This window comes from Pelophylax lessonae (assembly GCF_965119305.1).
Source record: "Pelophylax lessonae genome assembly, chromosome: 5".
NCBI lineage: Eukaryota > Metazoa > Chordata > Amphibia > Anura > Ranidae > Pelophylax > Pelophylax lessonae.
The window spans coordinates 417,558,215-417,583,904 of record NC_138772.1 but is presented as its reverse complement, the minus strand read 5'-3'; the positions used below and the strand labels follow the sequence as shown (position 1 = coordinate 417,583,904).

The 25,690-nt window shown below is 43.8% G+C and overlaps 1 protein-coding gene across 1 annotated transcript in view; it reads left to right on the top strand.

The window, feature by feature from the left end:
• The window catches only part of PRKDC (protein kinase, DNA-activated, catalytic subunit), a 1,165,045-nt gene that overhangs the window by 151,556 nt on the left and 987,799 nt on the right, over positions 1-25,690 (top strand). The window contains exons 12-13 of the mRNA XM_082258689.1: positions 12,311-12,475; positions 23,553-23,721. Coding sequence (XP_082114815.1) covers positions 12,311-12,475; positions 23,553-23,721 — 334 coding nt within the window. The remainder of the gene's footprint in view (positions 1-12,310; positions 12,476-23,552; positions 23,722-25,690) is intronic.

Genomic DNA, 25,690 nt, shown 5'->3' with positions numbered 1-25,690 from the left:
AAGACTTGTTACTTCCCACTATTAAGGTAACCTCTAGCGGGGAGTGGTCTGAAATACCTGCCGGTAGGTAGATAGGTAGGAAGTTGCCCTTACAGATGGTAAAACCAGCTTACTGCCAAAAGCCAGATCTATCCGGGAACTTGATTTACGGGATGCAGAGTGGTGTAATAAAAATGTTCAAATGTCCGTGCCCAGTATCCCAGATTAAAATTGGTGGTTCTCAACGGGTTAGAGGAGTCTAAGTCTCCTTGTAGCACAGAATTGAAAAACCCAGCCCAAATGACTGTACCTGTAGGGGTGCCAGTTTTTCCTGGATATTGTATTCCAGTAGAAATTCCAGGAGAAAATGGTAAAGGAATATATACATTACCAACGCATGTGTAAAATTACCAAGTTCTAAAATCAATATGCGATTTCTGCCTCCCGGATCGGAGCACATATACAGTACCTTACACGTTAAGGCCTTGTTTAGAATTATGGCAACTCCCCTGGCATTGCTCAAGTAAGTAGCATGAAATGCCTGGTGTACACAAGCTCAAGAAAGGGACAGAATTTTATTGCCTAAGAGATGAGCTTTCTGTAAAAAAGGATATGTGGCTTATGGGTTTGTAAGAATTTAAACTTAAGGGATCTCTTGAACTTATTGTTCAATCCTCTAATATTCCAAGATACCAATTTCAGTTCCATAAGGGTGCAGATATGAAGTGGTATACAGGGGGAAAACCTGAGAGTGAGCAGAGTGAAACCTGAGGGACAAAAATCACAAAGGGGAAGGTTACCATGCCAGCAAGGGGAATCACCACACCCCTAGATAGAAAGAGCCTTGTGAGAGGGAACCTCAGTTACAAATGACAGATATTAAGAAAGATGATTGGTTGCCATGAAAAACAACCATTTTGAGCTAAAGTAAACTAAACTCTCTACTGACTGGCAACCTTAACCACAGAGCCAGTCAGTTTTTTACCCGTAACAAATTAACGTCGTCCTTCCGTGAAGTTACTCCAAGGGAGATGAAAGTCTCAATTCCACTTCTTTGGTTGCTTCTAAAGGGCAAAACTGGGAGTGGTTTGTGTGAAGTAAACTAAAATTTGCACATGAGGTAGCTCCATTAACCTAGGAGAATGATGTAGAAATGCTCTTTTGGATCATGAAAGATACTGGGAAAAACCGCTCAGGAGGGGGGAGCCCAGAGGTATCCATAGAAATCTCCCAGACTACGTCAACCCCCAAAGATCAGCTGGTTCATAGAGATCATTTCCTGTCCCCACACGAGGTGGGGGTAAGATGTTCAGGGACTCTGGCCTTGTGGGCAGTTGGTAGGATAAAATGGGGGCATTGCAATGTAATTTTCACACCAAGCACGGAGAAGAAGACAGAAGCCCCGAATCGAGTACAACTCTTACCTCAAGGTCGTCAGCCACTCATCCGCGTCCGAAGGATTGTCAAAGAAGTGGACCAGTCCATCATGCTGGAGATGAAGGGCAGCTAGGGTATAGTATTCTGTATTTAATATTATTTTCTCAAATCCATGTACAGACATCATTTTAAGGTTTTTCTCTTCCTCTGCAGTTCAGCTGCAAAATCTGGGAAAAGTAGAACAGAGGCATTTCCATGTTGAAGGGTGGGATGTTTGCGGGCTTCCAAAAGAATCTTATCTCAATCTCGATAGTTGAGAAAGTGAACCAAGAAGGGTCTAGGATTATTTCACTTGACCCTTTCAACCACATAAGTGGGGGAGACTTCCGTGAGACCCAGGAGAGTCTTGAAAAGCTCCTCTGCAAATTCTGTTGGGCAGTCGCCTTCCTCCCCTTCAAGGAAGACCTAGGACCCGGATATTTTTACGCCTTATCCTGTTCTCTGCATCATCCAGCTTAGCAACAAGGTCCTGCACTGCATAAATCTGCTATAGTAGTGGTGTCAGTAGCAGTAAGATCTTCCGAAGCTGTTATTCTAGGTTTCGGTCAGCCTCCGCCTTATTTTGTCAAGTTCATTCCTTTATAAGGTTACATTCTTCAATGAGGTGATCCATTCTCACAAGCAAGTAGGTTTTACTTTGCTTAATTTCTGTTAGGATTGTAGTTGTGCTATCCTGGCAGTGATGCGACTGGCACCGCCACCGCCTGGGCATCCCTGGGTTTAAATTCCAGCTCGACCAGCAAGGCCTACCATAGATGCGTCAGGCTCCGCAGATGGGGTTGGTGGCAGCCAGATCGGCGTGTCAGATTTGATGAATCTGCTCTTTGAGGGCATCTGCAATAAGGCCAGAAATCAATGGAGACTTCTCTGTAAGAGAGCAGCTGCAGGTAGATGGATGGTGTGCAGAGGGCTTAAAAGGCAGCTAAGATAGTGGCTGGTCGCAAGGATGTGGCTGACCGTCATCAGATGCACTAGATCGGGTTCCAGATAGTCTCTGTGACAGAGCTAGGGAGTAAAGGAGACTGCCACGCGGGTGGACTGGAACCCTGGAGCAGGTGAGGCACAGGAGACAGGTAAGATGGCAGCAGGCCGTGAGTATGTGGCGATTGCAGCAGCTGGATTAATGCACCAGACCGGCCGACTGGCGGCGGAAATATTGCCCAGGACTGGAGCATGAGATGAGGAGGGACATGCAGAGGAGGTACGAAGGCTCGCCAGGCTAGCAGGTGCATGGATGGCAAAGAATTGTTTTCAGGATTGCCAGAGCACCTCTTCATAACATCCGCTGCGGCTCATATCTGGTCGCGTTCCCTGGTTTGTTAAACTTTGGCAAGATTATTTTATATTTTAATCTGTTTATTAGGGTTTTTTTTTTTTTTTTTGTAAAGAGTCACCAACAGAGCTCATTCACCTTTCTCTTAGTCACATTTCCATTAATATTCTATATTATAGACATAAATATGGGTTAATAAAAATTTTTTCACCAGCAACATCAAAAACGTGGTTCTGATTTCACATTATCTGATAGTAATTGCTATTGGAGTATGTAATAATTTATCTGCTTGTTTCTCTCCCACTCCCACCACAAAATTTTGTAGTAAGAGAATAGGAGAAGACCAAAAGACCTGTTTTTTTGCGGGTGATTAGACTCCATTGTAGAAAAGAAAAAAGAAAAAAAAAAAGGAGGGGGGGGGGGGGGGGGACAGGGGTTTAGGAGGAGAGGAAAAGGGGCTGGTTCCCCCAGGGACTCAAGAGTCCAGTGACAAGTATTGGATCCACATCTTATCAACTTATTGGTTTGAATGTTATAAATGTTTGTGGGTTATAATGACCCAATTCAGTTTATGCTTGACATATCCAATGGGTACAGTCAACTGTTTCCATCTTCTTGCTGCCCTGGCAGCCAAGGTTACAATACATACAAGACACTAGTTTCCTTGGATTTCTAGGGATATGACAGTTAGATTTTTGGTGATCTAGGTAAGTTTTTACCCCTGTAACTGAGTAGATTAAGTTAAATATTACAGTCCTGAACCTGTTTATTTTGTGGCATCGCAATGAAATATGGAACACACTGCCTGTCTCAGTCTTAGCTTAGCTATTCAGGTATGCACCATGTACCTCTGTAACAGGGTTTTGTAATTGGGTTCTACAAATATTAATAGAAATCCCCAACAAGGCATTGGCTATTTCTTAAAATGAATATAAAAGTGCTGCGCAAAATAATAAATGGACAGTCCTCTATTGAGAAACCAAAATTATGCCGTATCTAAAGGGCCAAATATAATGCAATAACCGCATAAATTGTGTCCAAATTATCCAATAATAATATGTTTGTGGCATGCAAATAGTAACAATTCTCGGTGAATCTGTGAGGATTAATGTGATGACACTATAAAATTAGTCCAAAATATCCACAATATGTTTAAATGAATCTGTGGTGTCAATTGAAATTGCAGTCCCAATCACCAGTGATCAATCAAAAAAAAAGTTTTTTTATCTACAATCTGTGGAAAGAACGTCTTGTCTGGTGTATCACACCTCCACTCCTGTGCCCCCCCCCCCCCGTGAGGTGGGTGCTCCCCTTATTCAGTGTGACCTAGCAATTAAGCTTGGTCAAAGACAGCATTTACTCCCAACAGGAGAAAGATGGACTTTCCCTCCGGACAATAGACTCCCACTCTGGGGTGATGAGCTTAGCAGTTGTCACATGTGGGGAAGAAACCTCAATCCATGGTGCAAATAACGTTTGTTTAAAAGGCTAATTTATTTAAAATAGTTTAAAACCACTCACATGTCCCTTGCACTGAAGCGCACCAGACTTAACAGATGATAATGCAGTCTACAAGTATACAGACAGTCAGTTCGATATAACGTCCCACCACCCACCCACCCCATCGTCTGTATACTTGTAGACTGCATTATCATCTGTTAAGTCTGGTGCGCTTCAGTGCAAGGGACATGTGAGTGGTTTTAAACTATTTTAAATAAATTAGCCTTTTAAACAAACGTTATTTGCACCATGGATTGAGGTTTCTTCCCCACATGTGACAACTGCTAAGCTCATCACCCCAGAGTGGGAGTCTATTGTCCGGAGGGAAAGTCCATCTTTCTCCTGTTGGGAGTAAATGCTGTCTTTGACCAAGCTTAATTGCTAGGTCACACTGAATAAGGGGAGCACCCACCTCATCTGGTGCGCTTCATCACAAGGTACATGTGAGTGGTTTTAAACTAGTTTTAGGCTATACAGTGGGGATCGAAAGTTTGCGCACCCCAGGTAAAAATTTGTATTAATGTGCATAAAGAAGCCAAGGAAAGATGGAAAAATCTCCAAAAGGCATTAAATTACAGATTAGATATTCTTATAATATGTCAACAAAAGTTAGATTTTATTTCCATCACTGACACTTTCAAAATTACAGAAAAAAAATGGCGTCTGCAAAAGTTTGGACACCCTGCAGAATTTATAGCATGCACTGCCCCCTTTGCAAGGCTGAGACCTGCCAGTGTCATGGATTGTTCTCGATCATCGTCTGGGAAGACCAGGTGATGTCAATCTCAAAGGTTTTAAATGCCCAGACTCATCTGACCTTGCCCCAACAATCAGCACCATGGGATCTTCTAAGCACTTGTCTAGAAAACTGAAAATAGTTGACTCTCACAAAGCAGGAGAAGGCTATAAGAAGATAGCAAAGCGTTTTCAGATGTCAATATCCTTTGTTCGGAATGTAATTAAGAAATGGCAGTCATCAGGAACAGTGGAAGTTAATTAAACCCAGATCTGGAAGACCAAGAAAAATATCAGACAGAACAGCTCGCAGGATTGTGAGAAAAACAATTCAAAACCCACGTTTGACTGCACAATCCCTCCAGAAAGATCTGGCAGACACTGGAGTTGTGGTACACTATTCCACTATAAAGAGATACTTGTACAAATATGGTCTTCATGGAAGAGTCATCAGAAGAAAACCTCTTCTTCTACGTCCTCACCACAAAAATCAGCATTTGAACTTTGCAAATGAACATATAGACAAGTCTGATGCATTTTGGAAACAAGTTCTGTGGACCGATGAGGTTAAAATTGAACTTTTTGGCCGGAATGAGCAAAGGTACGTTTGAAGAAGGGGCACAGAATTTAATGAAAATAACCTCTGTCCAACTGTTAAGCATGGGGGTGGATCAATCATGCTTTGGGGTTGTATTGCAGCCAGTGGCACAGGGAACATCTCACGAGTAGAAGGAAAAATGGATTCAATTAAATTTCAGCAAATTTTGGATGGTAACTTGATGCCATCTGTGAAAAAGCTGAAGTTAAAGAGAGGATGGCTTCTACAAATGGATAATGATTCTAAACACACCTCGAAATCCATGGGGGATTACATCAAGAGGCGTAAACTGAAGGTTTTGCCATGACCTTCACAATCTCCTGACCTCAACATAATTGAAAATCTATGGATAGAGCTTAAAAGAGCAGTGCGTGACAGACAGCCCAGAAATCTCAAAGAACTGGAAGACTTTTGTTAGGAAGAATGGGCAAAGATACCTCAAACAAGAATTGAAAGACTCTTGGCTGGCTACAAAAAGTGTTTACAAGCTGTGATACTTGCCAAAGGGGGCAGTACAAGATATTAACTCTGCAGGGTGCCCAAGGGGGCAGTACAAGATTTTAACTCTGCAGGGTGCCCAAACTTTTGCCGACGCCATTTTTTTGTTTTCTGTTATTTTGAAAGTGTAAATGATGGAAATAAAATCTAACTTTTGTTGACATATTATAAGAATGTCTAATCTGTAATTTGATGCCATTTGGATATTTTTCCATCTTTCCTTGGCTTCTTTAGGCACATTAATACAAATTTTTAACTGGGGTGCCCAAACTTTCAATCCCCACTGTAGATATCTTCTCAGGATAAAAAGTACCCTGTGCATATTGAACCTTTATTTTCCCAGCATTGGAAACAATGTGAATATTGACCAGGTTGGAATTTGGGATTGTCTAGCCACTTACCGCAAAGTGACGTAGGACTATGTCGGCAAACTTTGCGGTGTTATACCGGGATGATGCTCCTAGCTAGAGGCACCATCCCAGTACCGTGGTTTACAGCCGACGGTCGGCTTTCCGTCAGTAACCACCAATGCGACTCGGGAGCCACTCGATCTTCACCCGGGTGAGCGGGAGGGGAAGTCCCCCCCCCTCCCGCCGCCTTCCATGACCACCGGGAGCCCCGAGCACCCGGCCGGCACGTCCGCCGGCTGGATGGAGTCCAGATCAAAGCCGGAAACTGCTTCGATCGGGTCTCCGATGACGTAACCCGGAGGCGGCGTCCATGACGTCACTTCCGGGTTACTATGCTGCAAAAGGCGGCAAATTTAAAAAACGGCTGTATGCTACACTCTAACTCTAAACTGGTAACCGTTAAAAAAATTTAAAGCGTCGCCTATTGAGATCCATATTGACCGTAGTTTGTCGCCATCCCACGGGTGTGCGCAGTTTTAAACCGTAACATGTTGGGTATCTATTTACTGGGCTTGACATCATCTTTCACAATATACAAAAAAATGGGCTAACTTTACTGTTTAGTATTTTTTTAAATGCAGTGAAATGTGATTTTTCTAAATCTTTCCAAAAAAATGGCGTTTTAAAGACCGCTGCGCAAATACCGCGTGACAAAAAATATTGCAATGACCGACATTTTATTCTCCAGAGCCTTTGCTAAAAAAATATATATAATGTTTGGGATTTCTTAGTAGTTTTCTAGGAAAAAATACTGGTTTTAACTTGTAAACAAAAAGTGTCCGAAATAGGGCTGGGGCTTAAGTGGCTAGTATATGTGTCAGAGGAATGTGGTGTGATTGGATTTGCCTCCTGGCTCTTTGTCTGCCACAAATAGAAAGTGGAGAACATGATGGGAGATGCAATCTGTTAGGAATTCATATCAGGGATCAAATGGTCCATGGGGAGCAGGACAAAACTTTTATGGAAACCCATTGGCATGTGAGACTGAGTTGTTTGTAAAGCTTGATGATACTGTATGCAAGTAGATTTGGAATTCCCATAGCTTCCTCGGCTTTAGTTGTTTATAGCATCAATTTGTAAATTCTAGATCTCTTATTATCACATATGAAGCAAATCATTTTTATTTTAGATATTGGCCATTTCTCATTTAGGAAGTGGAATCAGAAGGCTTGTAAGGAAATATAGGATTCTGGGTAATACTATCTGTGATTTTTTTTTTTTTTTAAATCAAATTATTTTTATTAAGCAAAAAAAAAAAAATATATATATATTTACATCTTCTGTTCCAGGTCATTTTCATTATTTTTTAACAGGTTAAAAAAAATACATAAAAAAGAGAGATCTAAAACCAAGCACAATAAAAATGTATACATCTGTCACATGCTGAAAAGTATGCCATGGCCATTCAAATAGGTAAAGCAACCCAGTTTTTTTTCTGAGCTAAAATACAGCCCATTAATTGTTATGCGCTGTGCATTCTTCAGTAAGAACAACATAGAAAAATCTGCATTTTTGGTCAGTATTTTAAGCCTCAATGCACACAAATGCGCATGAACACTCGCAAATGCATAAAAAAAAAAAAATTTCTTGAAAAAGTAGACGCTCAAACAGGAGTATTGTAGGCAAGAGGCCAAAAGGAGATGCTCAAACAGGAGTATCGTGTGCAAGAGGCCTTAGAGTGAACCTTTAAAACTTGCCTCAAGCAATGCTACATTTATTATACTCTTATGAATAGGAGTGTTCCAGGTTTGCCAATCCGCCTCTTCGGGTACATATTAAAATCCTTTTCTTACTGATAGGGCAGTTTGGAGGATGGGGCAACAAATAGCCCGTACAGCATCGAAATGCACCCTTGTTGCAGTGTGGTTTATAATCTGTTCTCAAACACCATTTGCGGATGTCTGGAACTCCCAGGCCTCCCATTTCCTTAGGGGCATAAAGTGTAGCGCGTGCCAAACGGCTGCCCTTAGTACCCCAAATAAATTAAAAAATTTGTGCTTGAAATTTCTGAAGCACTGTCAGGGTTATGGGAATCGGAAGAGTTTAAAAATAATACAGCTATATGGGCAAATAGTCATTTTCACCAACGCAATTCTTCCCACCCAAGAAAGAGCCATATTGATTCATGTCTGTACATCCACAAGCAGATGATTAAAAAGGCCAGATAATTGGTCTTATATCAAAGCAAGTTGCAGGGTTACGAAGATAAGATTCATTATGACGCCAAGTATAAGAAGCAGTGGGACTTTGGAAGGAGGAGATGCTCCCCAAGATTGGCGAGTGATCAGACAAGGGGTTTCCAAAATCTTAGAACTAGGGATGCACCGAAATTTCGGCCACCTAAATTATCGGCCGAAAATGAGCCTATCTCATTTCGGCCGATAATGGGTTAACATTGCCGAAAATAATGGCCGCCGTGGGGAAGGAGGAGGGCGCAGCGCAGCGCAGGGCAGGTTTTAAAAGTCCCGCCTCTGGCCGGCCATCCGCCTCTCAATGACGTCCCTACTACGATCTGTGCATTAATGGAGGGACACACCAGGGGGGGGGGGGGGGGGGGCGGGGCGAGCGGCCGCTATTGAACTATGTGATCCTTCCTGTCAGCTCAGCGCGACTATATGTGAATGAGAAGTGACCTGACATCGGGCGGGGGGAGCGGCCGCTATTAGCTGTAACTATGTGAGAGCTTCACTTCACTGACAGGCATGTATCTCCGCTGTCAGTGAAGTGAAGGCTCACATAGTTACAGCTAATAGCGGCCGCTCCCCCCGCCCGATGTCAGGTCACTTCTCATTCATATATAGTCCGGCTGAGCTGACAGGAAGGATCACATAGTTATATCTATAGCGGCCGCTCGCCCCGCCCCCCCCCCCCCCCCGCCCGGTGTGTCACTTCATTCAACACAGATCCTAGTAGTGACATCACCGGGAGGCGGTGCCGCCGGCCAGAGGCGGGACTTTTGAATGAGGGACGCTGAGCCAGAGGGGGGGGGGGGGAGATGGGGGGGAGCTGAGGCAGCTTACCAATGATGTAGATCAAAGGAGCAAGAATTCAAAACACTAATACTGTAAAGTCACTTACTCACCCAGCACTAAAATACACTATAAGAACAATTGAAATAAAAACCGTGAAGGTGAAAGCTGCTGCTATACAAGGGGAAAACTGAAATAAGGTGCAACAAATGCAGCTTGCATAAACCAATTTGTGACACTAGCAGCGCTAAAAAATATTTTTTAGCGCTGCTAGTGTCACAAATTGGTTTATGCAAGCTGCATTTGTTGCACCTTATTTCAGCTTACCAATGATATTTGTATTATGAAGCATGAGGGGTTAATGTATTGTCACTGCTGGTCACTGCTGCATTAGTGACCGACCAGTGGCAGGTAATTAATCCCATTGTGCTGCATTAGTGCAACCAGTATCAGTGTTAATTAACACTGGTTGCACTGATACTGGTTGCACTAATGCAGCACAAAGGGGTTAATTACCTGCCACTGGTCGGTCACTAATAGATGAGTGACCAGCAGTGACAATACATTAACCCCCTCATGCTGCATAATACAAATACCATTGGTAATTAAATTAACCTCTTGCCCACCCATCACAGTACATATACTGTGACAGGGTGGCAGCGACAGGTGTACATCACTACCTGTTTTTGGTGTATGCCCCTCTTTTATCTATTTTAAATTTTTTTGGGGGAAAAAAGTCATTTTTGGTTTTGGTTTCGGTTTTCGGCCAAGGGCATCCTGCATTTTCGGTTTCGGTTTCAGCCCAAAATTTTCATTTCGGTGCATCCCTACTTAGAACCCGTACATAAGGGAATCGAGGATGCAAACGGTCGATAAGGGAGTATGTGGAATGTACATTATAATAGAAAGTAAAATCCTTTTTAGTCGTGTTGAATTCTCAATGAACATCCAGCACCCCATTATTGTCAGAGTGCACATTTGTGTTTCCATTGACCACAAGGCATCAATTTAACATCAGAGTTAGACCCTTTTGCAATAGGCGTTCCATCAACCGTACAAAAGTAGCAGTTATAGGGAGCGTCTGTGCAGGTGCCTCTCTGGATATTTGTTAATGAGACTTAAAGTAGAACTGTAGGCAAAAATTTTTTTTTTTTTCATTTTGGACAGAGCAAGGGAGGGTAGTAACCCCTATCAGATTTTTGTTCACTATCTGCATCCCATTGCGAAGATTTCCCTTCACTTCCTGTCCCATAACCAAACAGGAAGTGAGAGAAAATCCCTACAAACTAAGGAATTTCCTTGGGGACCCCCAGGTTACCAAAACTAGTGTCCCCATTGAAAGATTTCCCCTCTCTTGCTTTTCTGGGGACAACCCAAAATTAGTGTTTTTTCTTTTACTTTTACTTTCAATAATAAAGGTAAGCTGGACAAATAGAGATGGTGAATCTCCCTAATAGGGGCACAGACGGCAATAAACATTTGACAGGCATTATAATCCCTCTCCACGCTATCCTACACAGAAAAAAAAAGTTTTGCCTTTAGTTATACTTTAATATCCTTTTTATCGACCTTTGTGCTGTCTGAGTGGTGGACTCCTATAACTTGTATAAAATCAGAACCAAACCTTAAAGTCTTCAGAATGTAAAATGGATAATCCCACAACAAACTATCATAGACCGTATGTAAGTCCAATGATGGGAACATAATGTTGTTTCTTTATGGGTTGAGGAATCCTAGCTGGAATGAACTGCTGTAAAAAGAGTCAGCATTGTATGAATTTGGTTTAGTGGGCTTGCCAGTATCCACTAAAGCCTTTTTGATCCGTGTGTATGTAGTTTTAAAAAACTGAATTTAGCTGTAAAGCAAGAGTTTTATGAGACTCTTTAGATTGCAATTGATTATGCATATTGATCTGTAAATGGTTTTACCAGTGGAGTCTTTGCTAAGCATGGGGTATCTCTCCAATAAAGACTACGTATATTTTCTTCTTGTTTGATATGGCTACCATTTCGCAAAGGATTAAAGAAAGAGAACCCATCCAGGCCAGGAGATTTATTTAGTTTAAGGCCCCTTTCTCACGGGGGAGACGGATCCTCTCGGCGGACCCCGCTAGCTCAGTGGGGATCGCTCCATTGATCCCCGCTGAGCAGACAGAGGGCAGGTCACTCTCTGCTCTCTGTGCAGAGACCTGTCACTGTCAGAGTCCAGCTCTCCTCTATGGGGACATTGGATAAAAACAGACAGCATGTTCGTTTTCATCCGATCCAACCCCACTGGACAGATCTGTTTTAAGCGGCTCTTGTCAGATTGGTTGACAGACAGGTGTCAGCGGACACATCCGCCTGAAAAACGGACAGGCGGACCTGATCGGTCTGATCATGTGAAAGGGGCCCAAGGGTCTTGATTATCCTTTGAATTTCATTGCTTGTTAATAAATGCTTGTTCTGTATATTCTGTGTGTTATAGTTTGAGTCGGAAGGTTTAAATTCCAAAAAAACTTGCCTATACATTACTATACATTAGCAGGTGATTTCTTGTATAGATTAGTATAGTTATTGTGGAACTCCTATATTATCTCTGTGAATTTTAAAATGTGGTGTCATCCCTTCATTTAAGTCTAGCTATAGCTTGAAATTGAGTCTTTGTTAGCTAAAAATGACCCTGGTTTGTCTCCCCATGTAAAAAAAAAAAAATCCATGACGAGACCATCTCAGAGACATTTCAGCTCTATTAGTACAGATTAAGTTTTTGCCAAATAGTTGTTTTAGTTTATAGTGGAGGTTTGGGTCAGGCTTACGCTAGTGTATATTGACAACATTATTTTGGTGCTCTCTAGGTTATTTAGTTTACAACTTTTAACAGTATCATGAACTTCAAAAATCAATTATAACAATTTTTTTCCTCTTTAAAGCCATGTAAAGCAGTGAATTCAAAGGATGTGGATTTTATGTACATTGAACTTATTCAACGTTGCAAGCTAATGTATCTCACAGAGGCCGACACAGAAGAGGACAATGTGTACCAATTGCCAAACTTTCTTCAGTCAATTGCAAGTGTCTTACTTCACATGGATGTTGTAAGTAACAGCAACCTAATCTGTTTTTATTATATTTACTATTGCTAGAGCATGCATTCTGATGACCTGTCCTTCTCTTCATGTAAACATTTCACCATAGTGACAATGATTTAGAGAAGTGTACCTTTGAGACAGTGGCTTAGAAATACAAGAATTCTCTCCTTACATGCAGCGATTTTCTTCCACTTTTTGAAATGCCTTCAACTAAGAAGATTGAACATTTTATCCTACTCCTACCACATTTTGAGCAGATTCTAGTGTTTTTCCTGTGTATTGGAGTAAAAAGGTTTTCCCTACCTTTTAAGAAAGGCATCAAATGTGTGATTCTGCCACTGGCAACGCATTGCCAGCAGCAATGTAACCCATGTAAGGGAACTACTTGCACCAATAGAATCACTCCCTCATTGGCCCAGAAGCCTGAAGAATTTCACACACAAGCAAAAGAGCTGGGGGTGGGGGGAGGGAGGGGGGGGGTGCTATTCCATAGAATAGCACCCCTGGTTTGTTACCAGGTATAAGTGTGTGTAAAGAAAAACAGCAAGCAGGCTGGCTTTTATTGCAGAAGAGACGTGCTGTTTCTTCTGCAACAAAATGTCTCACCTGCCTGCTCGTTATCTTTTCCGGGGCTGTAAACACCTCCTATGCAGGAGTGACGTCATCCTCTGCCAGCCAGTGAAGATGCCCAAAGACAGGCACTCATAAGGAGATGCTGGCACGGGACTGTTGGACAGGTAAGTAATAGTCCTTTGATTACGCTATAAAGACTTTTAAATGTTAATACAGAGTTTCAAGTTTCTTTTTTTGCTGGCGTTGCTGAATACCGAGAGGAGATGCAAAGATTTATGCTGAGGTTTACCAGGGGATTCACACTGCGTTTTACATCAAGCGCATAAAGACCTTGTTGAGTTAAAGGTCAAATCTTTCTGGTGAGTGTTTAAGACTAACCTTGACCACATGCCTAGGAAGAGACCAAAGAGTGATTTGCAGTGCATTTATAGAGGTAATAATACATATAATACATAAATGAGGAGATCATAAGAAACGAGGAACTTAAGCTACATTATTTCACATTTGTATGACTTATTTGTATGACCTTTTTTAAAGTGATACTAAGCACACACTGTTTAGTTTACATTATTCATTCTCTTTCTGTATGTGGATGATAGCACTGTAATTTAATTAAAAAAAAAAAATCCAAGTACCATTTCTGCTAATCGATATACAGCTGTCACATGACCCAGCTTTTTCCCAGCTTGTCTGTAGGGAAGCAGTGGCAGGAGGAGCTCTGCTTCTGGTCACACGTTCAAAACAAAACAAAAATACAATAAAAATAAAATCAATAAACTGTTTTATTTGTCGTACAAAAATATATTAACAAGGTAATATTTTTGGCAATAACATGGTGTGGGTGGATTTCTGCTAGTCACAAGCTGTTTCACATCAATCAAGATGTAGTATCCTACCCCTATTGTGTTTTGCTGGTTAGTGGGCATGGAGGAGGAGGGAGGGAGTAAACTGTCATTTATCACTGTGTATATGCCCACATGTATGACTCCGTAGTCACATGGGCTGCTCAGATGTGAAAGGGAGGGAAATGCTCAGCATAGAAACTCACTTAAATCTGAGCATGTTCACTAGCTGCAAACAGTGCTCTGTAAAATCCCCAACTGCAATGGGGACATGGACAGGAGGATCAACCATTTTGCAGAATACGAAAACAAATCCTATAGTGACTGAGTGAGTATGAACAGTGGGTAATACACCATTTATTGATAGTTTTTTATTAATGTGGGTTTAACGATGCCTTAATACAGGGAAGCATTGTTTCCTTTATGATCATACACAGTTTTAATGGGGATTTTCTTCCTGTTTTGTATTATAGGATTTTTTTTACATTATTTAATGCAATTTTTTGGTGTGGTTTGTGTTATTACATGATTTGCACTTAATTATTTATAACCTATATTTATTGGTACCTCCAGAGAAGCTCCCCCTCTTTTCCCAGAACCACTGTACCATCTGGTTTTCAGGTTTTAGCATTTCCTCTGGTCCAATTGGAGACACTGCAGGGGACATCTGAAGGGAGAATTAAATCCGATTATGGACTTCCTCAGCATGCACCAGCTGAGGAAGTTAGAGACATCATCCCGGTATACTACCGCAAAGTTTACCGACTTAAATATACGTTAGTATGCGGTAAGATGTTAAAGTAAAGACGACTGCACTTTTATTTGTTTCTCCTGCATAAAGATCGGACATTCACATTCTGAACACTATGAACTTTTTATGATGTGGACAGATGATTTATAACATGCCTGTAAAGAGTATGTTTAGGGGCCCCTGAATGTTCATAATGCTTGAATAGGACTCAGACACGGTGATTTGCATTGTTTACATTTTTATACATAGAGTTTTTGTTTACAGTGGCTGCTAGTGTATACCAGGGATACACATATATTTATTAATTTTAATATTTTAATCGCAAGATTGTCGATATTTATAGATTTTAACACTAAATACTTATATATACTATCTGTGAGCGCCGGGCGGGTGGATGTGGTTTTAAGCTTCAGACACCTTCTTTCAGATTGACTACGCCTATGGTCAGTCGCAAGGGGTATACACCAACTCTCAGCTACAGGCACTGTTTTTTTTCTGCTTAGTCAGGAGTAAGGGCCTAGTTCCTTGCTTGGATCTCTGGATCTGGCAAATTTTTTTCATTTTAAATGGAATTTTCTCTATCGTTCATCGACAATCCCGTCCCGAGTGGGAGATGATTTGTTTCAGGATGGCGCCCACCTGATACCGTGGTATGGTGAGTAAATTGTCCCTCCAAAAACTGTTGGCGGTCTTGGGGGCGGACGTGGGCCTGGAATAGTCGGACCTTAGGGGCTCCCTTGGTTCCCCTGGCATCTCGGAGGACTAGTCTTGTGTACCTCTTGGCATTCCCCTACCCCTTGCAGGTTTTTACCTGGGGGGGGGGGGGTGGGAGAGTGTGTGTGTGTGGTAATAATGCGGCTGTCATGGCACTTATTTGAGGGGGGTGACTTCAAAGGTCCTGTGTGGGCCCTTGGTCAGGGTCCTTCCGATGCCTATTGTTTTGGGCCCCCTTTTGGGGGTCCTGGAGACGACATGGCGCGCCGTGGCTTCCGCCATTTTGCTGTGGATCTTGATTTTTATATTCCCATTCAATTTATATGGGCAGCCATTTTCTATGATTCCCCATTGAGAATGCATGTGTCTTTCTGAGGTCCATATGCTGGACAGACATGCGGCATGGTTTTTAAAATATAGAGGCTGAGTTTTCTCTTCCCCTTCCTGTACAGTGCGTATCGGTTTGTTTTTGCACAGATCGTGCTGGAATTCTCTGTGGTCTGGTAACGTTTTCCTGGGGTTCCCTGTGGGTTTTTCTAGATTCACTCTGCTATTATCTTATAATAACCAGGAATTGTGAGCCTGCATTTATGGCTGTGGGACCACGTTTTTGACGGGCCTTGGAGACACTGCCCAATTATTTTAAAAAGTGTAACATGGAGTCCCAGGATAATATTGCACCTGCAGACCCACTGGAAGCGATTGCGGACCTTCTGGTTCTCTTTCTCAGCCCGAGATTGCAGCTTTTTCACAAAATTTGATGTCGAAGGTAGATTTTGTCATTGCTAGTGCTGCCAGCCGCAAACGCCCTCCGCCCTCACCTCCATCTGCAGGGTCTTCGGACTCTGAGATAGACATGGCCACTGCAGAAGCAGACCACCCTGAGGGGTCAGTGTCGTCACATTCTGATGGTGAAGAGGACTTGTCCTCCTCAGCCGCTGTGCGGGAAGGCACTTTAGTGGAAACTCTGATAGTTTCAGTGCGGGAAATTTTAAAATTGGCTAATGAACCCACAGTGCTGGGTACGCAGATGTCTTTTGGCTCTTGTAAATCCCATAAATCGGACAAGGTGGGCCCTTGCCCAGACTTGTTTCATACAATTGTGGATGAACAATGGTGGCGCATTAAGCACGTTAGTGGTGCCTAAGCATTTTGCACGCTATTACCCCTTTGCCGGGGCAGTGTCCACTAGTTGTACTCTACCACCAAAAGTGGATTTCCCAGTGTCCAGGTTGAATAAAGCGACTCTGGTACCTGTGGAAGAGTCTCCTTCTTTTGCGGACCCCGTGGATAGATAGGTGGAATCCTTGTCCTGCCATTTACACGTGGTAGCAGGTCACATATTAAAGACTACCTTTGTGAATGTTTTCGTGGCGCAGACTGCTACGGGATGGGTGAAGTTACTTAAAAGTAACTTGGAAGCTGAACGGCTCCCCCCTGCAGTGTTGGAATTACTGGACCAGTTGGCTCAAGCCCTGGGGTTCATGTGTGATATGTCCCTGGATTCAGCCCCGTTGGTGGCCAGGGCGTCAGTAGTGGGGATAGGCGCATGGTGTGGCTGAAAAGCTGGTCGGGGGACCAGGCTTCTAAAAAGGCCTTGACTGATCTTCCCTTCTTAGGGAAGAGGCTGTTTGGATCCTCTCTGGATGAGTTGATCAAAGGTATCACGGGGGGTAAGAGCACTCATCTTCCCCAACCCTCTAAGGGCAAGGCGCCACGTCCTAGGCGGGAGCCTTCCTTTTAATGCTCATAAACATCTTTTTCGTGCCTCGGGGTCGCAAGAAAAAGGTTAATCATTCAAATCTTCTGGGGGTTCCAAGAAGCCGTGGTCGGGGAAAGCAAAGACTGGCCAATCTGGACCTGCAGACAAGTCCTCGTCTGCATGAAGGGGTGCCCTCACCCGATTCTGAGGTGGGGGGACATCTTAGTTTCTTTCTGGAACCCTGGACCTCCTAAATTGAGAACAAATGGGTTCATGAACTGATCCGATCTCGGTACAAGATCGAATTCCGGTCTCGCCTGTCGGACAGGTTCTTCCCGTCCAATCTTCGACTATCCCGAGTCCGGTTAAGGGACTTGCGAGGGGCAGTACACGATTTGCTGTCGCAAGGAGTGATTGTACCTGTTCCTCTTCAGGAACGTTTCCGAGGGTTTTATTCAAACCTCTTCACTGTGCCCAGAAAGGAAGGCAAGGTGCTCCCCATCCTGGTTCTCAAGGCCCTGAACGGCTTTGTGTGGGTACAGATGTTTCCGATGGAATACATTCGCATGGTAGTGGCGTTGCAGCACCAGGGAGACTTCTTAGCCTGTATAGATATCAAGGACGCATATCTACACATCCCTATTTACACTGGACACCAGCAGTTTCTTCGCTTCCGGTCGCAGAGGAGCATTATCAATTTGTGGCGTTACCCTTTGGTCTCGCCTCCACTCCCAGAGTGTTTACCAAGGTCTTCGCAGCGGTATTGGCATTGCTGTGCCAGAGGGGGATTGTGGTACTGGGGTACCTAGACAATCTTCTGTTGAGAGCGGACTCTCCTTCAGTCTTGTTGGGGGATCTGACAGTCACTGTCAGAACTCTGCAGGATTTCGGTAAGAACATACATTTTAAGAAATATGCGCTGACACCTGTCTTAAGACTGGATTATCTGGGCTTGACTCTGGATTCAGCTTTGGCCAAGGTGTTTCTTCCCCTGGACAAGCTGCAAAAGTTGCAGGAGGCGATTTGGTTGTTGTTGGTGAACAATCTGTCTTCTCTTCGAGTTTACATGCGGGCCTTGGGTCTGATGGTATCAACCTTTGTGGTGGTCCCATTTGCTCAGTTCCATACCGGACCTTTGCAAAGGTAGATTCTTGTCAAATGGAACAAGGATCCCACGTCCTTGGACTCTTTGATTCGGTTAAGCCACAACACAAAGTCTGCTCTGTTGTGGTAGAGAACACTGGATTTGTGTAAGAACTTACCATAAAATCCTTTTCTCTAAAATTTATTGACCAATTTTAGTACCCACCCCTCTACTTCTGAGTGAATGGGGTTTCTTCTATTCTAAACACTGCTTGCAACTAAACTGTTTGATGATAGCAGGGTGTGTGGGGTTATGCCTGAAGGGACAGCCCACATAGGTGTGGTTAAGCCTTTTTCTTGCCTAGTGCCTATTCCTGATAGGAGGAGCATAACCTATTGTCTCTGACTAGAAGGAGCTGCATCTGTCAGAGAAAAAGATTTCACGGTAAGTTCTTACAAAAATCAATTTTTTCCCCCTCTTTTTATTATTTTGTTCCTGTGAGAACTACAATCAAGTGTCGGACTGGGCAACAAACTGGATAATATAGATCCTTAAGGTCCCCCCAATCCGGCCAGCGAGCATGTGCAGACCACAGCTCTGCGCTAGGTCGGCCGCAACATAGCCCCACTGGACAGTGGCTGGCCTGCGAGTTAAACGTCTCGCGAGGACGCATACGAACTGACTTCGGCCTGAGTCGCAGTGTTTCCTCTTTGCCGACAGCACCCACATTACGATGGAGTGATGTCCTATCGAGAGCGGTGCCCACCCTGTTCCCGTGTGGTAAATAGCTGTCCTCCCACTATCCCTGGAGTGTTTTGGAGTGGAGGTGGGCCCCACCCTGGGATGGTCGGACTCCCGAGTTGCCCTCCCTACCCCCCAGCCCCTCTAAAATTTTAGTCACTTTGGCTCCCTGCAGCGGTTGTTTGCTCTCCTTTCCCCCTGGGTAATCGGCTCCACTGGGGCTCGCGTCCTGGCAGCTGGGTACCCTCAAAAATTCGGGCCGCTGTTTGCGGCCTACTAGGCACCGCTGTTGGGGGGGGGGCAGTGTGTGTGTGTGTGTGTGTGTGTGTGTGTGTGTGTGTGTGTGTGTGTGTGTGTGTAGCTGAAGCCCCCACTCTTCCTTTGGGCACCTGCCGGGCTGAGGATATGTGCAATTGCGGCTGGGCCCCCACAAAAATTTAGGCCGGGCTGGGCCATATGGTCAGCTTGGCACCTCCTTTTATGGGGGCTATGTCCTATTGTGTCCTCTGTGAAGGGCTCAGAGGGTGACCCCCTTGTTTTTTTGCGGGGTCCAATAGGTGGTCCATTTGTGGACCCTTGGCCGGCGTCTCCTTGTGGGATCGCAGTCGGCAGCCTCCCCTGATTATTTTTTCGGGGTGAGCTCAGTATATTGCATTGGCCCCGGTGCTGGCATTGTTTGAGTCAGCAGGGGATCGCGGTACTGGGGTACCTGGACGATCTTCTTCTGCGAGCGGAGTCTCCGACTGCTTTGATGGACTACTGGAGATTTCTCTGCAAACTCTGAAGGAGTTTGTTTGGATCCTCAACATTCTGGAGTCTGCTTTGGTTCTGCCCACAAAATCTGGACTTTCTGGGTTTGACTCTGCCTCAGGCAGTGTGTTTCTACCTTGAGAAAATCTCCAGACATTGCAGGAGGCAATTCGGCTTCTGTTACTCAGCACACGGCTATCCCTCCGGGCTTGCATGCACGTGCTAGGCCTGATGGTGTCCACCCTCGAGGCGGTCTGTTTTCACAGTTCCGCACAAGATCTTTGCTAAAAAGATTCTGGAGAAATGGGTCAAGGATTCACGGTCTCTAGAGGTTGCTTCGTGCTCCGGCACTTTGACAGGGAAAATCCTTCTCCCCCCTGTACTGAACGGTTGTCTCCATGGATGCCAGCCTGTCCGGGTGGGGAGGCATCCTCAGCACAGACGTGCTCAGGGGGTCTGGAGTCTGGCAGAGCCCAGATTGCTGTTTAGTGTACCGGACCTCCGAGCGATCAGACTTTGCCTGGCTCATTGGACAATCCTCTTTAGGGGTGTCCCGGTACTAATTCATTTAGACAATGCCACAGCCGTGGTCTATGTCAATCGCCAAGAAGTGTCTTGCACAAGAAGTGTCTTGGCAGCTCGGCAAGTAGCCGGCATGCTAAGGTAGGCTGACTGATTCGTTCCAGCCCTCTCAAAATTCTGCGACGACTCCTGTGCAGGATTAAGGCAGAACGGATTCTGGTCTTTCTAGTGGCTCCAGACTGGCCTCACCGGTCTTGGTATGTCGATCTGGTACGGCTGGTCACCAATGCTCCTTGGGGACTTCCTTTCAGGGAGGATCTGCTGTCCCAAGGACCAATCTTCCATCCTGTTTTACAGTCGCTGGCTTTTAACGGCTTTTCAAGGTGTCGGACTTTTGGTTCCTTCAGTGTGGGCTCAGTTGCCGTCCTGGAATCTTAATGTGGTCTTTCAGCTCTACTGAAGCTTCTCTTTTTCGGGGAGCTTTCCCTTTTTACGCTGCCTCAGAAGGTGGCCTTCTCTGGTGGCTATCACTTCTGCATGCAGGGTGTCGAAACTGGCGGCGTTAACCGGTCATTCACCTTATGGTGATTCACAAGGATAAGGTGGTGCTTTGCCTCTGTCCGTCCTTCCAAAGGTGGTCTCTGACTCGTTTGAATGAAGACCTTGTATTGCTTTCCCTGTGTCCCAGGCCTAAACATCTGAAGGATGTGCCTTGCATGTCTTGGATGTGGTTTCGGCAATTAGGGTGTACCTGGCAGCTACAGAGTCTTTTAGGAAGTCAGACTCTCTATATGTGCTAACGGTCAGACCTCTCAAAAGGTTGTCCGCTTCTTCTGCGACCATTTCCAGATGGATCAGACAGTGGTTCAGGCCTATTGCATTAGGGGTCAGGTTCCTCCTTTCCCGGTTTAAGCACACTCTACTAGGGCGCTTAGTGTCTCCTGGGCTTTCTGTCATCAAGCGTCAGTGAAGCTTTCAGCCAGCTTCTAATTACATTGGGGGTTATGATGAGCCAGATGATTGCCGTTCAGCTGCTGGCTCTATGAGATCCTCATCACTTGCTCATTTGACCACTCATTCACGTGAGGGTCCATTAGCTCTGGTAAGCGATTTGGGTGTGTGTAGCACGGTGGTCGGAGGGCTCGGAATTTACTCTGGGTGTGGGATTTCTACATCTACTTCCACTTCATTCCTCCCAAACATCTATTCACTGAATTGAATTTTGTTGGGCTATACTTATCAAAACTGAGGACTGGCATATTATTCTATTTTAGAATGAGGAATTTTCAGGATTGACATTGAATTTTCAGGATTGACATTGATTATGTACATCTTATGGTGCTGTTTTTATGTCCTAATTTGTTTGCCCTTCATAGTGGGTATATAGTTTGTGCACATTTACAGTCACACTCACCATTGGCGCTGTACTTTTTATTTATTTATCAGTGAGTTATAGGCCCTTTCAATTAGGGAGCCTTTTTTGCCAGTGGTTTTAGATCAGTCTTTTTTTTTTTGTTTAATATCTGTTTTATTAAAGAATATCAAATAGAAAATACAGATAGTACAGACACGGCACTGTATAAACAACGGTTGATGTCCAGAAAACATGAACAACCAGTTAGGGTTTACAACATACATCAGAGTTGTGCATTAGAACAACCTATAAAGGTGCCACATAAACAGAAAGAAGAGAAAAAGGGGGTGGGGGTAATAAAGCACAGTGGGAAGGGGGGGTGGTGGTCCTGTCCGGTTAACCACATATGCAAAACATACATACTAGTTACGTTTTATGAAACTCAATCATAAATGGGTCCAAGACTTAACGTTAAGGTTGAGAAGGGGCACCAGAGTTATAAGCCATGACTTCGGCATATTCTGAGGAGTAAGTGAAGGTGAGCCAGCAGGCCCATCTCTCCGAATAAATGTGGACTTGATCTTTCAAGTCAAAAGAGAGGTCCTCCATGCGGGCAAGATGAGCAACTTGTTCCAGCCACATTTGTACAGTTGGAATGGTGGACCGTTTCCAAAATTTGGGGTTTAAGGATTTTACAGCATTAAGTAGGTGGGGGTGATAGATTTTTTATATCTGCCCACATTGGTTCGCCTGTACAATGAAACGGAACTGCCCACGGGTCGTCTGGCACTGCACAGCCCTGTATGACGTTGATCCAATGTAGGACAGATACCAATATCGATGAAGAAGTGGACAGGACCACCAGATGTGTGCATGGGAGGCAGTCTTTCTGCAACACCTCCAGCATTGAGCAGAGTATTCCGGGAACAGCGAGTGCAGTTGAATTGGGGAATAGTGCCATCTTGACAAAAGCTCATAGTTGAGTTCTTCGGATTGTGTTGAAATGGAGGAGGTGTGCGTCAAGTGAAGGATCAGTTTACATTGGAGGTCCGATAAGGGGCAATCAAAATCTTGTTCCCATTTTGCTAGGAACGGGTTATCATAGGTGGTAGCCAATGTACTCTGAGCCTTATACATGAGGGATAACCCGCCTCTGGGAGGTTGAGGTAGAGCCAGAACCGCTTCTACAGGGTTCAGGTTCGCCATAGAGTGGAGAGGCTTGGGCAAGGCATTCACAAAACCGGTTAATTATTGAAATTGCCAACTGATTATTGGCGTGGCAGGGATGTGTTTGGGCAGGGTGGGTAGAGGCAGGATCCCGTTTGCCGAGGTGATGTGATGAAGCAAGGACGGAGATGTCCGTCCGTCCCCCCCCCCCCCCCAGTAGAAAACAGGAATAACCCACCAAGGGGCATCAAGGGAGAATTATAAGCCCATAGATTACATCTGTGCAACTAGTCCCAGATAGCAAAGGTAGAGGTGGTGAGATTGGAAGAGTCAGTAGATTGCCATCTGAAAAGGTTGGGTATCCACAATTGGGGGATCAGTTGGTTTCTATTAAAGAGATCTGGGGTTTCTTCCGAAGGTAGTATATGGCCTATAATTATGTTCAAACCTGTCCTGCAAGCAGGAAAAGGTATTTCACACCATACACGTAAGAAGTTATGTTGTGCAATATTTGTAGTCTACCAAAGAATTTGGAAAGACTGATCTACTTTTTGTTTTTGGGAACCAAGAAAGGTTGCAGACATGCTGTTTTTAGGTGTCTTAGACTGCATGAAAATGAAAATTCAATATATACCCTGTAGAAGATTCAGGGAAAACAAATCAGTCCAGGTTCTTATATTAACTTTCTATGAACTAGTGGAATTACAGTGTCTGATTAAAAGTAAATATTTAAAATGACTTTTTTAGGTTAATTTAGTAGAAACCAATGCTGATTCAAAATACATGTTTTGTTGATTCCAGCTGCTGTTGGTTCTTATGTGTAGTACATTTTCACTGCAAGAAAATATATAATTATTGCTAATATAGTTTTCTTCTTCTTCAGATACCTGAAGTGTACACACCTGTTCTTGAGCGTCTCCTGGTTGTCCAGATTGACACATTTCCACAATATAGCCCAAAAATGCAGTTCTCTTGCTGGAAGGCAATCATTAAGGTGTTCTTGTCTCTGGCAGGGAAGGGACCAGTGCTCTGGAACTTGATCAGTACTGTCGGTGAGTTGTTCTTGATTGCTGTTAATCATAAAGTACCTGGAACTGCCTAAAGCCGTGTTATACCAGTCCACTGCAGTTTCAGCATCTGACAGTTGGAGGGTGGAGGATAGCACTAGGTGCATGAGGCTTAGGCTGGCCATACACTGTACAATTTTCTTGTTCAACTTTCCTTTAGATTTACCAAAACTATATAAACCTTAACACCTTAACACTTAAGGTCAAACCTTAACACTTTTAATTTGTATGCAATCAGACAGGCCCTTCCACTACATATTTGAAGGTAAATCTAAAGGAAATTGAATAAGAAAAGTGTATAGTGTATGGCCAGCCTTAGTCTCAACCTGAGCAGAGTGTACAGCCCAGGCCTAGGATTTATGGGACTCCACTGGGACAGGGGTTAATTTGAAGATCAACACTGATGTTTACAGGGACTGCAAGATTCCTGCTGTTCATCATCATTACCCTAGGAACATTTTAGGCTATGTCAAATGTATAAAGTGGGCTTCTACTCTGCCTTAACCTTGTTGCTGTCACCAACATAAGGCATACAGTGGCACAGAACCGCTTCCTGTTAGTGTGGTCATTATGCCGTTGGTTGGCTGCCTCCTACATCCTGCTATAGGCTCATAGTTGCTTTAATGACCATTAACTTAAAGTGGAACTGTCCCCCAAATGCTGCTGATTAAAAAAAATAGCTCTGATCAGTGGCTGACAGGTGCTGATCAAAGCTCTTCATTAAAAATGTAAAGCCCCTTTCCTACCCAGCGGCTACTGCTGTCTGCCACGGCAGGTTGTGCCCTTTGTTCCCTTTGCTGGCTGTCAGCAGCATTGCAGCAGCAGTGGGCACTCAGATTCAATTTCACGATCGAGAGTAGGGGTCGGTAAATATGTCTCTCGTACTTACCGACCCTTTACTTTTCTTTTTCTCTATGAAAACAGTTTGTAATAGAAACCAATGACTTTTGTGTTCTTTCATATTTGAAGCATAGCAACAAGATTGTTCACTGTATCTTCAGTTGGGAATAAACAGAACATCTTTGTACAGAGAACTTCTTGGTTATTTAGTGAACATAGCTGCTTTAGATGCTGCTTTGGAAGAGCTTAATGGAACTTTCCTCCTGTTTTTTATACAAAATAAACTAGCCAGGCCCCAATAAAAAGGATATCATGAAGAAAACTTGTACAAATATAATAAAAAAAAAAAATACAAACTTATACTACCTTAAGGGGCCCATTCACACTAGGAACTGCATGTGAAGCGCATATGCAGTTCTTTTAATTTCTTAGTACTTTCTTAGCTTGCTTTACAAATTGTAAATCGCTGCTTTGATCTGCAAGGTGGCAGGAGCTGGTGTCGTGGATTGCGATCTACATGTCCGATGGTCAGAATCGACAGGTTCTTGACCCACACCTTAAATCAAACCATAAACAATAAGAAAAAAAAGTGGTTTAAAGGCAGAACATTTTTTACCCTAAAGCATTCTATGCATTAAGGTGGAAAAATGTCTGGGTACAGCCCCCCTCAGCCCCTCTTTATACTTAACTGAGCCCCATTTGGATGCACCAATGTGCAAGAAAGCACAGCAGCAAGAGCCATTGGCCAGAGAGGAGAAATATGAGGGAGGAGCAGACCAAGCTCTGTGTGTGAATGAACAATGTTCATTCACAGGAGCACAGCTCAGAAGCGAGGCTGCTCGAGTGCCCCCATAGCATAGGGGCACTCGGTAGGGGGCAGGAACCAGAACCGCTGGCGGGGGACCCAAAAAGAAGAGGATCAGGGCTACTCTGTGCAAACTATTACATAGGGCAGGTAAGTATAACATGTTTATTTATCTTTTAATTTTAGCCTTTAGAATCACTTTAAAAATACTATAGACTCTTCCACCATGCAATCGTTCTTTTAAAACAGTTAAACATTTTCTTGTGTCTAACCAATCATATGTCCAGCTGCAACATATCTAAAAAACAA